Raw genomic sequence first — 13314 nt, 5'->3', positions numbered from 1 at the left:
CAGATTCTCTTTTTATTCTTTTGGTAAAATGTTTTCATGAGCATAAGTGTTTAGTTTTTAGGAGGTCCCAGTTATCTAGTTTGCCTTCTGTTGTTTGCACATTTTCATTATGTTTGATAGTGTGATTACACAACCGATTAGGACGCCTAGTAGCTTTGTCCCTGTTATTTTCCAGGAATTTTACGGTATTAGGTTTAACATTGAGGTCTTTGATTTGTTTTGAGTCCGTTTTTTTGTATGATGTAAGTATGGATCCTGTTTCATTTTTCTACAAATTAATATCCAGTTTTTCCAGCACCGTTTGTTAAAGAGACTATCTCTTCCCCATTGAATGAACTTTGTTGACGCTTTGAAAAAGAGCAGCTGCCCATACCTGGATCGATTTGATTCTTAGTTCTACATTCTGTTGCATTGGTCTTTGTGTCTGTCTCTGTACCACTACCAGGCTGCTTTGACTACCATGGGTGTATAGTAAGTTTTGAGACTGGAAAGTATGAGGCCTCCTACTTTGTTCCCCTTCTCAATAATGCTTTATCTATTCAGGTCCTCTTTCCGTATAAAGTTGGAGTTTAGTTTTTCCATTTCATTAATGAATGTTGTTGAAATTTGAATCAGGATTGAATTATATCTACAGACTGCTATGGGTAGCACTGACATTTTCACAATGTAAGTCTTCCAGTCCGAGAGCATGGGGTATATTTGCATTTATGTAGGTCTCTTTTGTTTTCTTGTAGTGGCCTTTTGTAGTTTTCCTTGTATAAGTCTTTTACCTCTCTGGTTAGATGTATTCCTAAGTACTTTATTATTTTGGCAGCTATTGTAGGTAATTTTGTTTTCTTGATTTCTTTTCGGAGTTCTCCTTGTTGGTGTGAAGGAATCCCACTGATTATTATATGTTGACCTTGTACCCTGCCATTTTGCTGAACCCTTCTGTTAGTTCTAGTAACTTTCTTGTAGAACCTGTGTGATTTTCTATGTTTAGGATCATATTATCTGTGAATAGGGATAGTTTTCATCTTCCTTATCAATTTGGGTGCCCTTTATTTCCCTCTCGTGCCTTATTGTCCTTGTTAGGACTTCCAGTGAAATATTAAATAAGAGCGGTGATAATGGGCACCCTTGTTCCCATTCTCAAGGACAATATTTTCAATCTTTTTCTCTCCATTGAGAATAATGTTAGCTATTGGTTTTATATATATGCCGCCAAATATGTTGAGGAATTTCCCATCTATTCCTATTTTAGTGAGAGTTTTTATCAGGAAAGAGTGTCGGATTTTATCAAATCCCTTTTTTGCATCTATTGAGATGATCATGTGATTCTTTTCCTTTTTTTATTTATGTGGTGAATTATGTTGATAGATTTTCTAATGTTTAACCATCCTTGCAGCCCTGGCGTGTATCCCACCTGATCATGATGTACTATTTTTTTGATATGCTGTTGAATGCTGTTGACTAGAATTTTGCTGAGAATTTTCATATCCATATTCATGAGGGATATTGGTCTGTAATTTTCTTTTTCTTTTTTTTATGGCATGTTTTCCTGGTTTTTGTGTCAGGGTTATGCTGGCTTCATAGAACGAGTTAGGGAGTATTCGTGCCTATTTTTATGTTCTGGAATAGTTTGAGTAGAATTGATATCAACTTTTCCCTGAACTTTTGTTAGTACAACTCTCCAGTGAAGCCATCTGGGCTGGGGTTTTTTTGTTGTTGTAGAGGTTATCGGTTTTTTTTTTTTTTTAATATCTCCAATTTCTTTTTTATTATGGGTTTATTTAGGTTTTCTGCCTCTGTGTTTAGGTAGGTTGTGTGCTTCTAGAAATTTCTCCATTTTCAAATTTGTTAGAGAGCACAATTTTTCATAATATACTGTTATGATCCTTCTCATCTCCGTTGGTTCTGTTGTTAAGTCACTTATCATTTCTTCGTGTTTTTAATTTGCATCTTCTGTTTTTTTTTTTTTCTATGTCACTTTGGCCAGTGGTTTGTGAATTATATTTATCCTGTCACAGAACCAATTGAAAGTCTTGTTGATTCTTTCTATTGTACTTCTATTTCATTTATTTCTGCTCTGATCTTTATTCTTTACTTTCTCCTGGTGACTGCGGACTACTTTCGCTGCTCCTTTTCTGTTTGTTTCTGATTTTGGCCCTTTCTTCTTTTTTTGATGTGTGCATTGATTTCTACAAATACTCCTCTGAGCACTGCTTTTGCTTTGACCCTGAATTTTGGTATATTTGATTCATTCGATTCTAGGAACGTTTTAATCTCATTTTTAATTTCTTTTATTATTCAATAGTTTTTAAGTGTTATTCAGCTTCCATGTATTTATTTTTTTCCCTTGTTCTTTCTGTTTTTGATTTCTAGTTTCATATCATTAGGATCACAGAAGACACTTTGTATTATTTTGATGTTTTTGACTTTATCGAGGCTTGCTTTATGGCCTAAAATATGGTCTATTCTGAAGAATAATCCATGTGCTTTGCAGAATAATATGTACTGTCCATCTGTTCCGTGGTTTCTTCTGTATATGTTTATGAGGTCAGGTTGGTTGATTGTATTATTTAGATCTTCTGTATTTTTGTTGAGTTTCTGTGTAGTTTTTCTCCATCATCAAAACTACTGTGTTAAAGACTCCTACTATTATTATAGAACTGTCTATTCTCTTCTCAGTTCTGTATAGATTGTTTTATGTATTTTGGAGCTCTGTTATTGGGCAAGTAAATATTTATCATGCTTATGTTCTCTTGGTTGATTAACCCTTTAATCATTATGTAACACCCTTCTTTTTTCTCTCATACTGGGTTTTGACTTAAATTCTATTTTGTCCGAGATCTTTATTGCCACTCCTGCTCTCTTTTGGTTACTGTTTGCTTGATATATATATTTTTTCCATCCTTTGATTTTTAACCTATTTATGTCTTTGTGTCTGAGATGTGTCTCTTGTAGCCAATATATTGATGGGTCATGTTTTTTCATCCACTCTGCCACTCTGTCTCTTGAATGGTGCATTTTATCCATTTACATTCAGCATGATTATTGATAAGTATGATTTTACTGCTACCATTACGTTATGCTTTGTGTGTGTGTGTTAACGGTTTCTTTGTTCAGCTTAATTTTCTGCACTCAGTCCTTTTTGTTTTTGGATTTTTTTTTTCCTCTTCTTCATTGTTGTTGGTTTTGTGTTTTCTGGGTCTTTTTATTTTCTTCTTCTTTATTTTGGTGAGTAGATTTATTAATTTTCTTTGTGCTTTCTCTGAAATTTACCTTTATATTCCTAAGTTTAAAACAATCTCTTATATCTTGATGTCATCTTTACTTCCTCTATGTATAGAAGTTCTATAATTACATATTTATGGCCTTTTTTTTTTGTTTTGAAGTTGTTATCATTTTCAGATTGACATCTCTGGTTCCGTTTTCAGTTTTGCAGCATTATTTTACTTCTGAAAATTCTTTATCTGGGTTGGCATCTGAGTAATGCTGTCATGTGTCGTGATCTCAGGTTGTGGTCTGGAGAATGCCTACAATTAGGAAGTCAAAATAATTGTAAGACTCACTTCATATTTTCTCTTCTATCAGAGATCACACTCCTGAGATGCCCTCTTGTTCGAAGTCCAAAACAGTTTTTTTAGAGTCTTTTTTGGTTTTCTAGTTGTTTACAGAAAGAGATTAAGTCTGATCTTAGTTATTTCATTGTTGCTAATGTGGAAGTCACTTATTTATTTGAGATTTGATTTCCTTTTTGACTCAGATCTTATTAAGGGAAGTAATGAAAAAAATTTTAATGTGTCTCCAAAAAAAAAAGATTGTTCATGCTTAAATTCTGCATACTAACTCATCAATCACATGAGAGCATGTTCCATGAGGGAGATACAACCCGAAGAAGAATAATATTATCCAATAATAATAATAATAACACGTTTTCTCCTCCTTTGCTTTTCTCTTTCTTTGAGGGTGACCTGGGGAGGGAGTTAGAGGTGTTTCTTTCAAAATTTGATAAGAAAATTTTGCTTACTTTGAGTAATTGGCATGCTTCCTTCTTTCTAATAAACAAATTTATATAATTAACTCTACCATCATATTTTTGTTTTGGCTACTTAGAAATTCAGACAGATATTAAGACCATACATTGAAACTATTTAAACTTTTATGGTCTATTTGTTTTTCTTTTAACTGTTCTTCAGTCACTTTTATTATCTATAGTTTTCTTATTTAGAATCTTTATTTTTATTTTAATTTATCAAAATATATAAACCCTAGGGATCATACATTCTCTTCAACAACATAACCTGTTCATTCAAACCTCACAATTTATCTTGAATCCATCAACATTTTCCCACCTCTACTGCCAATATTGTGGGTAAAATCATCTTCATTTCTTACCAAGATAATTTCAATAACCTCACAGCTGGCCTCCTTGTTTCCACCCTGGCCAGTAGTTACTTCTTCCCCAACCCAAATATCCAAAAGCACACACACACATACATCTGATTTTTAATCAATAAAAACAGAATTTTTCAAAACATAGAAAAGAATACAACAGTCTGCTGTTTAAAGCATTGCAGTAGCTCCTGTTTGTACTGAAAATAAAATTCACCTCCTTACATGATCTGGCATTTGCCTGTCTATCCAACCTCCTTAGGTACCATTTCCTGTTCCACTTTGCTTCAGCTTTAGTGCATTCTCCGTTTCTTGAATACAGAAAAGTTTGTTCCAGCCCTGGTACCTGTATACTTACACTTCATTCAGGTTTCATCTCATATGGTGCTGCTTCAAAGAAATCTATTGAAAGTAGTCCTCAGACCACTTACAATTACTGATATCATTTTTATTTCTTCAAAGCACTTATCTCTATCTGTAATTATCGTGTTCTGTATTACTTGCTACCCCTACCCCAAAAGTAAGCAGAAATCTTGTCTATCATATTAATAACATTTCAGCACCTAGAAGAGTACCTGGGACATAGTGTGCATGGTAAGTATATACCGAATAAGTAAATTAACACCTCACATTCCCCATACACTGCATTATCTTGGATGATTGTACAACAGTTCATTCTTGAAAAACATAATTTTTTATTATACTTAACGTAAAACATATTATTTGAAGAAAAGTAACAACATCCAGTTTGCAGCCTATAAAGAAAATATGAACTCTAAAGAAACAGAAAGTTGTAAAATACTGCATATATGCTGATTATCTTAGATATTTTGTGCTGCTATTACAGCTATTTTTGTTTATCATGATGTTGCTCATTGGTCCAGTTGTGAGGATTTTTGTGTTTTTTATGTTGAGGTGTAATCCATACTGAAGGCTGTGGTCTTTGATCTTCATTAGTAAGTGCTTCAAGTCCTCTTCACTTTCAGCAAGCAAGGTTGTGTCATCTGCATAAATGCAGGTTGTTAATGAGTCTTCCTCCAATCCTGATGCCCCATTCTTCTTCTTATAGTCCAGTTTCTCAGATTATTTCTTCAGCATACGGATTAAACAGGTATGGTGAAAGAATACAACCCTGACGCACACCTTTCCTGAATTTAAACCAATCGGTATCCCCTTCTTCTGTCCGAACAACTGCCTCTTGATCTACATAAAGGTTCCTCATGAGCACAATTAAGTGTTCTGGAATTCCCATTCTTCACAGTGTTATCCATAGTTTGTTATGATCCACACAGTCGAATGCCTTTGCATAATCAATAAAACACAGGTAAACATCCTTCTGGTATTCTCTGCTTTCAGCCAGGATGCATCTGACATCAGCAGTAATATCCCTGAATCCATGTCCTCTTCTGAAACTGGCATGAATTTCTGGCACTTCCCTGTTGATATACTGCTGTAGCCGTTTTTGGATGATCTTCAGCAAAATTTTACTTGCATGTGCTATTAATGATAACTCTGAACCAATGAACAACATCAAGATAAACGGAGAAAAGATTGAAGTTGTCAAGGATTTCATTTTACTTGGATCCACAATCAACAGCCATGGAAGCAGCAGTCAAAAAATCAAAAGACGCATTGCATTGGGTAACTCTGCTGCAAAGGACTTCTTCAAAGTGTTGAAGTGCAAATATGTCACCCTGAAGACTAAGGTGCACCTGACCCAAGCCATGGTATTTTCAATCACATCATATGCATGTGAAAGCTGGACAATGAATAAGGAAGACCAAAGAAGAATTGATGCCTTTGAATTTTGGTGTTGGGGAAGAATATTGAATATACCATGGACTGCCAAAAGAAGAAACAAATCTGTCTTGGAAGAAATGTGGCCAGAATGCTCCTTAGAGGCAAGGATGGCGAGACTGAGTCTTACACAACTTTGGACATGTTGTCAGGAGGGATCAGTCCCTGGAGAAGGACATCATGCTTGGCAGAGTACAGGGTCAGCGGAAAAGAGGAAGATCTTCAACGGGGTGAATTATTGACACAGTGGCTGCAACAATGAGCCCAAGCATCACAACGATTGTAAGGATGGTGTAGAACCGGGCAGTTTTTCGTTCTGCTGTGCATAGGGTCACTATGAGTCGGAAGCGACTAGACAGCTCCTAACAACAACAATTACAGCTATACCATAAGTGGATGCCTTTAACAAACAAATTTATTTTCTCACAGTTTAGGCACCTAGTAGTCCAATTTCCCTGCACTGGCTCTAAGGGAAGGCTTTCACTCTCTGTCAGTTCTAGGGGAAGGTCCTTGTTTCTTCAGCTTCTATTTTCTAGTTCCTTAGAGATTTCCATGTGGCTTCACATCATTCTTCTCCCATCTCTACTTGCTGGTTTACTTGTTTAATCTCTTTTATGTCTCAAAAGAGACTAGCTCAAGATAAACCCTACACTAATCCTGTCTCATTAACATAACAAAACAATCCAGTCCGAAAAAGGATTTTAACCACAGGCATAGAGGCTAAAAAAAAGGATTTACAAAATATGTTTTTTCTTGACACAGTTCAATCCATAACACTGGTCCACCTGAAAAAAAAATGATACTTAGATAAGCTTGTCTAAATATCATCTCCTCATCTTGATGTTCAAAGTCTTATCCTTTGATCACAAGATACCAAATACTGGGACCATATTTGCTTTATTGCCTTGCTCAATCATCTTCATTTAGTTTTACTTCAATATAACATTGGCATTTAATGAGCCCTTTACAAGAAACAGTAAGAAAAATTATTCCACATTTGTTGTAAAATTGTTGTGGTGATTACCATCATATTCGTCCATATCATTTATACAAATTCCCATAAGAGATATGTGTTTTTAACTGAGATCAATAAGAGTAAAGATTTGTCTCACCAAAAGAATTTGGCATTATTTATTTGGTGATATTGCTAAGGTACAACATGACTGTTTTTCTTTTTGATCTGCAGTCATGAAACTAGTGATAAAATTTGATATTCAATCCCAACAATGATATTAAACTTTAAATTTGTTATATTTGTCACTTCTTACTGTCATACTTGTTTTCTTTTATAAATCTTAATACACAGGCTCCTGGGTGGTACAAATGGTTTGCGCTAAACTATTAACCAAATGGTTGGTGGTTCAAATCCATTCAGCATTGCCACAGAAGAAAGTCCTAGAGATCTGCTTCTGTAAGATTACAGCCTTTGAAAACCCTATACAGCACAGTTCTACTCTGAAGCACACAGGGTCACCAGGAGTCACAATTGACTCAATAACAAAGGGTTACATGTACATACGTACATACACGCACAGACAATTCATTTCAAATTACTTTTAAAGAGGCAAGCTCTAAACACATCCATACAAACACTTGATTATGAATACGAAAATAACTATTATAAATGCATATACAAATCTTAATAAGGATCATGTTCATTATGAAGATATCTTTCTTCTTAAGAGTTTTATCAGTGTATTTTTCACATCCTTGTTTCTCAGACTATATATCAGGGGGTTCAACATGGGAATCACAGTGGTATAAAACACCGAGGACACTTTCTCCTGGGTGAGTGAACTGTTGGAAGCAGGCTTGAGATACATGGACATGAGGGACCCATAAAATATAAGAACAGCTGTCAGGTGGGAACTGCAGGTACTGAAGGCTTTGGACCTGCCCTCTTTAGAGTGGATACGGAGGATGCTGGAGAGGATGAAAACATAGGAAATGATGATTGTCAGGCTGGGGGCCACCATGTTAAATCCACCAATGATGAAAATCAAAAGCTCATCAATGTAAGTGCTGGAACAGGAGAGTTTAATAAGAGGGACAGCATCACAGAAATAATGGCTAACGATGTTTGAGCTGCAGAAGGACAACCTTAATATACAACCTGTATGAATCACAGCATCTATAAAACCTATTGAGAAGACAGCAGCCACCAGCAGAGAGCAGACCCGAGGGGACATGATGACATTATAGAGGAGTGGGCTACAAATGGCAACATAGCGATCAAAGGCCATTGCCACCAACATGTAGCATTCTGAAATGACAAAATACAGGGACAAAAACAGCTGAGTCATGCATCCATTATAGGATATAGCTTTATCTCTGCGTAAAAACCCAGCCAGCATTTTGGGGGTAACGACAGAAGAATAGGAGACATCTATAAAAGACAAATTACTGAGGAAATAGTACATGGGCATGTGAAGTTGAGAATTCAACCCAATTATTGAGATCATACCGAGGTTTCCTACCACGGTTACCATGTAGATCCCTAAGAAGAGGCAGAAAAGGGGTAGCTGAAGCTCTGGTTGGTCAGTTAATCCTGAAAGAAGAAACTCAGTCACTGTGGAATAATTTCTCATGTCCATTCTTCTCTGAGAAATCTGTGGAAATGAGAGGAAAAGAATCAATTAAGTCAGGCATGCTCCTAGCTTTTCTCCAATTCCACACAGCCCAGGACTTTATAGCTATAAAAACATAGAACCCAGGTTCCCTTGTCCCCTTGGCATAAAGGCTGTGCCTCAATCCTTAGGGGGGAGGGGAGGATGTTAATAGGTGTTACAGGAAATAAGTAGCCCAGGGTCATATGGATCATATTCAGAAATGCTCAGTTACATAAACAGGTTTCATAACTGAAAGGTATCTCAGAATCTTCTAGAGGATTACATAACATACAATATTTCCCCAGTTTAATTGATGATGGAACCTACTTTTTTCTGCAAGCCTATTGTAGCACTAGTGTGACTCAGAACATAATTTAGAAAACCATGTTTTTGTTTCGTGGTTTTTCTGTTTTTTAATCTAACAATAAATTGATGCCTAGGTGGAAGCTTATTCTTCTTATACTTCTTCTGAAAAGCTGGATTATGGCAAAAGAGCAGACCTCTGAAAATTTATTCTGTCTTCTCAATCTCTGGTTGTCCTCTGGGCTAAGTCTGCCTCTTCCGCCCAGGCCATTGAGTGCCCTTCAGAAGGAAGCTCTAGGCAGCCTACTACTACTGCCGTCGCTTTTGACAATGCCAATGACCCAGATATATATGCTTCTAGTTGGAGGTTGCCACACAGCACTTCCCGTTATACACCCACACCTGTTCTCAGGAGGAAGGCAATGATGGTGCACACCTCAGAGTCACCTGTCCTGGTGCAACCAAGGTCTTATCTCTGAAATATCTGACCATTTTTCGTTTAGTTTTGGACTGCACATACACGCCTCTATAGACTCTCACATTTGACTAGAGATTGTGCAAAGCCCTGCTTAGAAATCTGGTATTTTCTCAACCTACCTAACCCAGGATCTATGTTTTCCTCTGGCTACTCAAGAAGCTGCTTGTTTCTCTTTGGTCCCAATCTATTACTGCCATCTTAGGCCCAGCACACTTCCTTTTGCCACTTGAATTTCCAAAGATGCAGAAGCCTCCTCCTGAAATTCCATGCCACTCTGTTCAAAACAAAGGGTCTTCATAACAATGAACAGCTGTTCCCTTAGCAGCTCTTTAATTTCTACAGAATGCCTGTCTTTTTAATCTTCTTTTCTTCTCCCATCCTGGGGGGTGAAGACAGGGGGCTCATTTGCAAAAAAGAGGACATCCAGTTGCCTTTTCTGTATTACTGCAATACCCTGGAGTTTTCCTTTTGCTTCATCCATCGCCAATTAACACGCACAGATACAGCCTTGTCACAGAGATCACACTGACAGAATAACCAAAGAAATGTTCAAGGAGGTTCATATATTCAATTTTTTTTAACTTTAATCTCTCCTAGGTGTCACAGACACAGTGGCAGCTTTCATTACATATCTAATCCTCCCACATTTCCCCCAATTCCTACTTGGCTGTCTTTCAAAGTAAATTCTCTTCCATACTGCCCATGTTACTTGTTTCACGCCAGGGTCCCGCATCCTTTTGGCCCCTATTCAAGCCAAGCCATTTCTGCATTTAGGTTTTTGCTACTCAAAGTGTGGTCCATGGACAAGGAGCATCAGCATTACCTGAGATCTAGTTAGGCCCTACCCCAAACCTATTGCATAAGGACCTGCATTTTAACAAGACCTCCACATGACTCCTGGGCACATTGAAGTTTAAGAGTCACTACTTTGGGTTATTCCTTCCTAGAGCTGAAATTGTTTTCCTTCTTTCTTGCTTCCTTCTCTGAAACTCTCCTTTTTCTATGCACCAGACAACATTCATAATCGTGTAAAGCAATCTCTGAAAACATCTTCCTAAGAAAAGCCTTCTCAGATGTACAATTACATATTTCTTTATCTTACCGCCTGTATGTGAACTCTGGCATTTCATTTCAGGGAAATGTACATGTCAAATAACTTATTACAATATATCGTATTCTGTTTTTTGTACATAATTTTGCAGAATATAATCAAAAGTGGTTGTAGCAGGAAGAAATATTATACATACTGTTTCTTCATCCACATAAAAATGAACAATGGTAACCAGAATCTTCTCTATTTAGCTATCTAGTGGTAAGCTTCACTAAACTAGAGAGAAAATTTTAGTACGTTTTATGTCTGACATCTCAATTGGTATTCTGTCTTTTCCTGGAGGCTTGTTTTGTGCCAATGCCTTCAGTGCAGCTTGTACTTCTTCCTTTAATACCATTGGTTCTCGATCATATGTTACCTTCTGAAATGGCTGAACATCGACCCCTTCTTTTTTATACAGTAACTCCGTGTATTCCTTCCATCTTCTTTTGATGTCTCCCGCATCGTTCACTATTTTGCCCACAGAATTCTTCAATATGGCAGCTTGAGGCTTGAATTTTTTTTTTTTTTTCACTTCTTTTAGTTTGAGACATGCCAATAGTGTTCTTCTCTTTTGGTTTTCTACCTCGAAGTCTGCACTTTTCATTATAATGCTTAACTTGGTCTTCCTGAGCCACCCACTTGGAATCTTCTGCTCAGCTCTTTTATTTCATCATTTCTTCCATTCACTTTAGCTGCTCGACATTCAAAAGCAAGTTTCAGAGTCTCTTCTAAAATCCATTTTGGGCTTTTCTTTCTTTTACGTCTTATTAATGACCTTTTCTTCAGCTTCAACTTGAACTTGCATATGAGCAATTGACGATCTGTTTCATAGTCGGCCCCTATTCTGACTCATGACATTGAGCTTCCCCATCATCTCTTTCTACAGATGTAGTCAGTTTGATTCTTGCTTATTCGATTTGGTGATGTCCATGTGTGTTGTCACCATCTATGTTGTTGAAAAAGGTGTTAGCATTGAATAACTCATTGTTCTTACAGAATTCTATCATGCGATCTCCAGTGGCATTTGTATCACCAAGGCCATATTTTCCAACTACCAATCCTTCTTCTTTGTTTCCAACTTTCACATTCCAATCATCAGTGATTATCTATGCATCCACATTGCATGTTTGATCAATATCAAGTGGCAAAAAATCTTCAGTTTCTTCAACTTTGGCATTAGTGGTTGGTGTGTAATTTGAATAATAGTTGTTATTAATTGGCCTTCCTTATAAAAAAAAAAATTTTTTTTTTTTTCCTTGTAGGTGATGGATATTATCCTGTCACTGACAGTGTACTTCAGGATAGATGTTGCAAAAGATGCAATGCTGGAGGTGCTCACTTACTTATGCCAAGAAATTTGGATGCCAGCCACCTGGCCAACTGACCGGAAAAAATCCATATTTGTGTCTGTTCCAAAGAAAAGTGATCTAACAGAAAGCAGAAATTATCAAACAATATCATTACTATCACACACAAGTAAAATTTTGCTGAAGATCACTCAAAAGTACTTGTAGCAGTACATTGACAGGGGACTTCCAGAAATTCAAGCTGGATTCATAAGGGGACATGGAATGAGAGATATCGTTGTTAATGTCAGATGGATCTTGGCTGAAAGCAGAGAATACCAGAAAGATGTTTACTTGTATTTTATTGACTATATAAAAGCATTTTACTCTGTGGATCATAACAAATTATGGATAACGTTGCGAAGAATGGGAGTTCCAGAACACTTGTGCTCATGCCAAAACTGTATGTAAGCCAAGAGGCAGTCATTCAAAGAGGATAAAGGGATATTGTGTGGTTTAAAATCAGGTTTAAAATGTGTGTCAGAGTTGTATCGTTTCACCGTACTTATTCAATCTGCATGCTAAGCAAATAGTCCAAGAATCTGGGCTATATGAAGAACAAGGCATCAGGATTGGAGGAAGACTCATTAATGACCTGAGATATGGAGATGACACAACCTTCCTTGCTAAAAGTAAAAAGGACTTGAAGAACTTATTGATGAAGATCAAGGACTACAGCCTTCAGTATGAATTATGCTTTAACATAAAGAAAACAAAAATCCTCACAACTGGACCAATAAGCAACATCGTGATGAACAGAGAAAATATTGAAGTAGTCAAGCATTTCATTTTACTTAGATCAGGGTCATTATGAGTCATGCCCAACTTGACAGCACATAACAACAATATGTGCGACAACCCTCCCAAATAATCCACTACACTGACTCAGACATGACTCAGGTCTCGAGTGTTTTTAAGCAATTCAAAAGTACAAAAAGGTGTTTTTAAACATTTCAAAGTTCCATACAGTATTATAAAAACATGGCTAGTGAAAATATCCTACAGAGGTAGAGTCTAGATCAGTACTGCCCACTAGAAATATAATACAGTATAATTTAAAATGTTCTGGAAACTCATTTACAACATGTGAAATCAATTTTAACAATATAACTTATTTAGCCCAATGTATTCAAAGTATCATCATTTCAACATGAAATGGCTATAAAAAGAATCATAATGAGATATTTTACTTTTTTTGTACATATCTTTGAAATCCAGAATGTATTTTATACATACAAAAAAACAGCACATCTCAAATCATACTAGCCATCTTTCAAATGCTCACTAGCACCTTGTGGCTGGTGGCCGCTG

At 36.5% G+C, this 13314-nt stretch overlaps 1 protein-coding gene across 1 annotated transcript; it reads right to left on the bottom strand.

Annotated features, from left to right (window-relative positions):
• Positions 1-7832: 7832 nt before the first annotated feature.
• Positions 7833-8768, bottom strand: LOC126061094 (olfactory receptor 8D4-like). The gene has a single exon (XM_049857443.1). The coding sequence runs from the start codon at positions 8766-8768 to the stop codon at positions 7833-7835; it is 936 nt and encodes a 311-aa protein (XP_049713400.1).
• Positions 8769-13314: the final 4546 nt, after the last annotated feature.

The sequence above is a fragment of the Elephas maximus genome, chromosome 17, assembly GCF_024166365.1.
Source record: "Elephas maximus indicus isolate mEleMax1 chromosome 17, mEleMax1 primary haplotype, whole genome shotgun sequence".
NCBI classification, from domain to species: domain Eukaryota; kingdom Metazoa; phylum Chordata; class Mammalia; order Proboscidea; family Elephantidae; genus Elephas; species Elephas maximus.
The sequence above is the reverse complement of the archived record's forward strand: the minus strand, read 5'-3'. Positions and strand labels throughout refer to the sequence as shown.

What these genes read in the sequence shown, in the direction of transcription:
- LOC126061094 (XM_049857443.1), bottom strand. Translation starts at nt 8,768, where the DNA reads ATGGACATGAGAAATTATTCCACAGTGACTGAGTTTCTTCTTTCAGGA.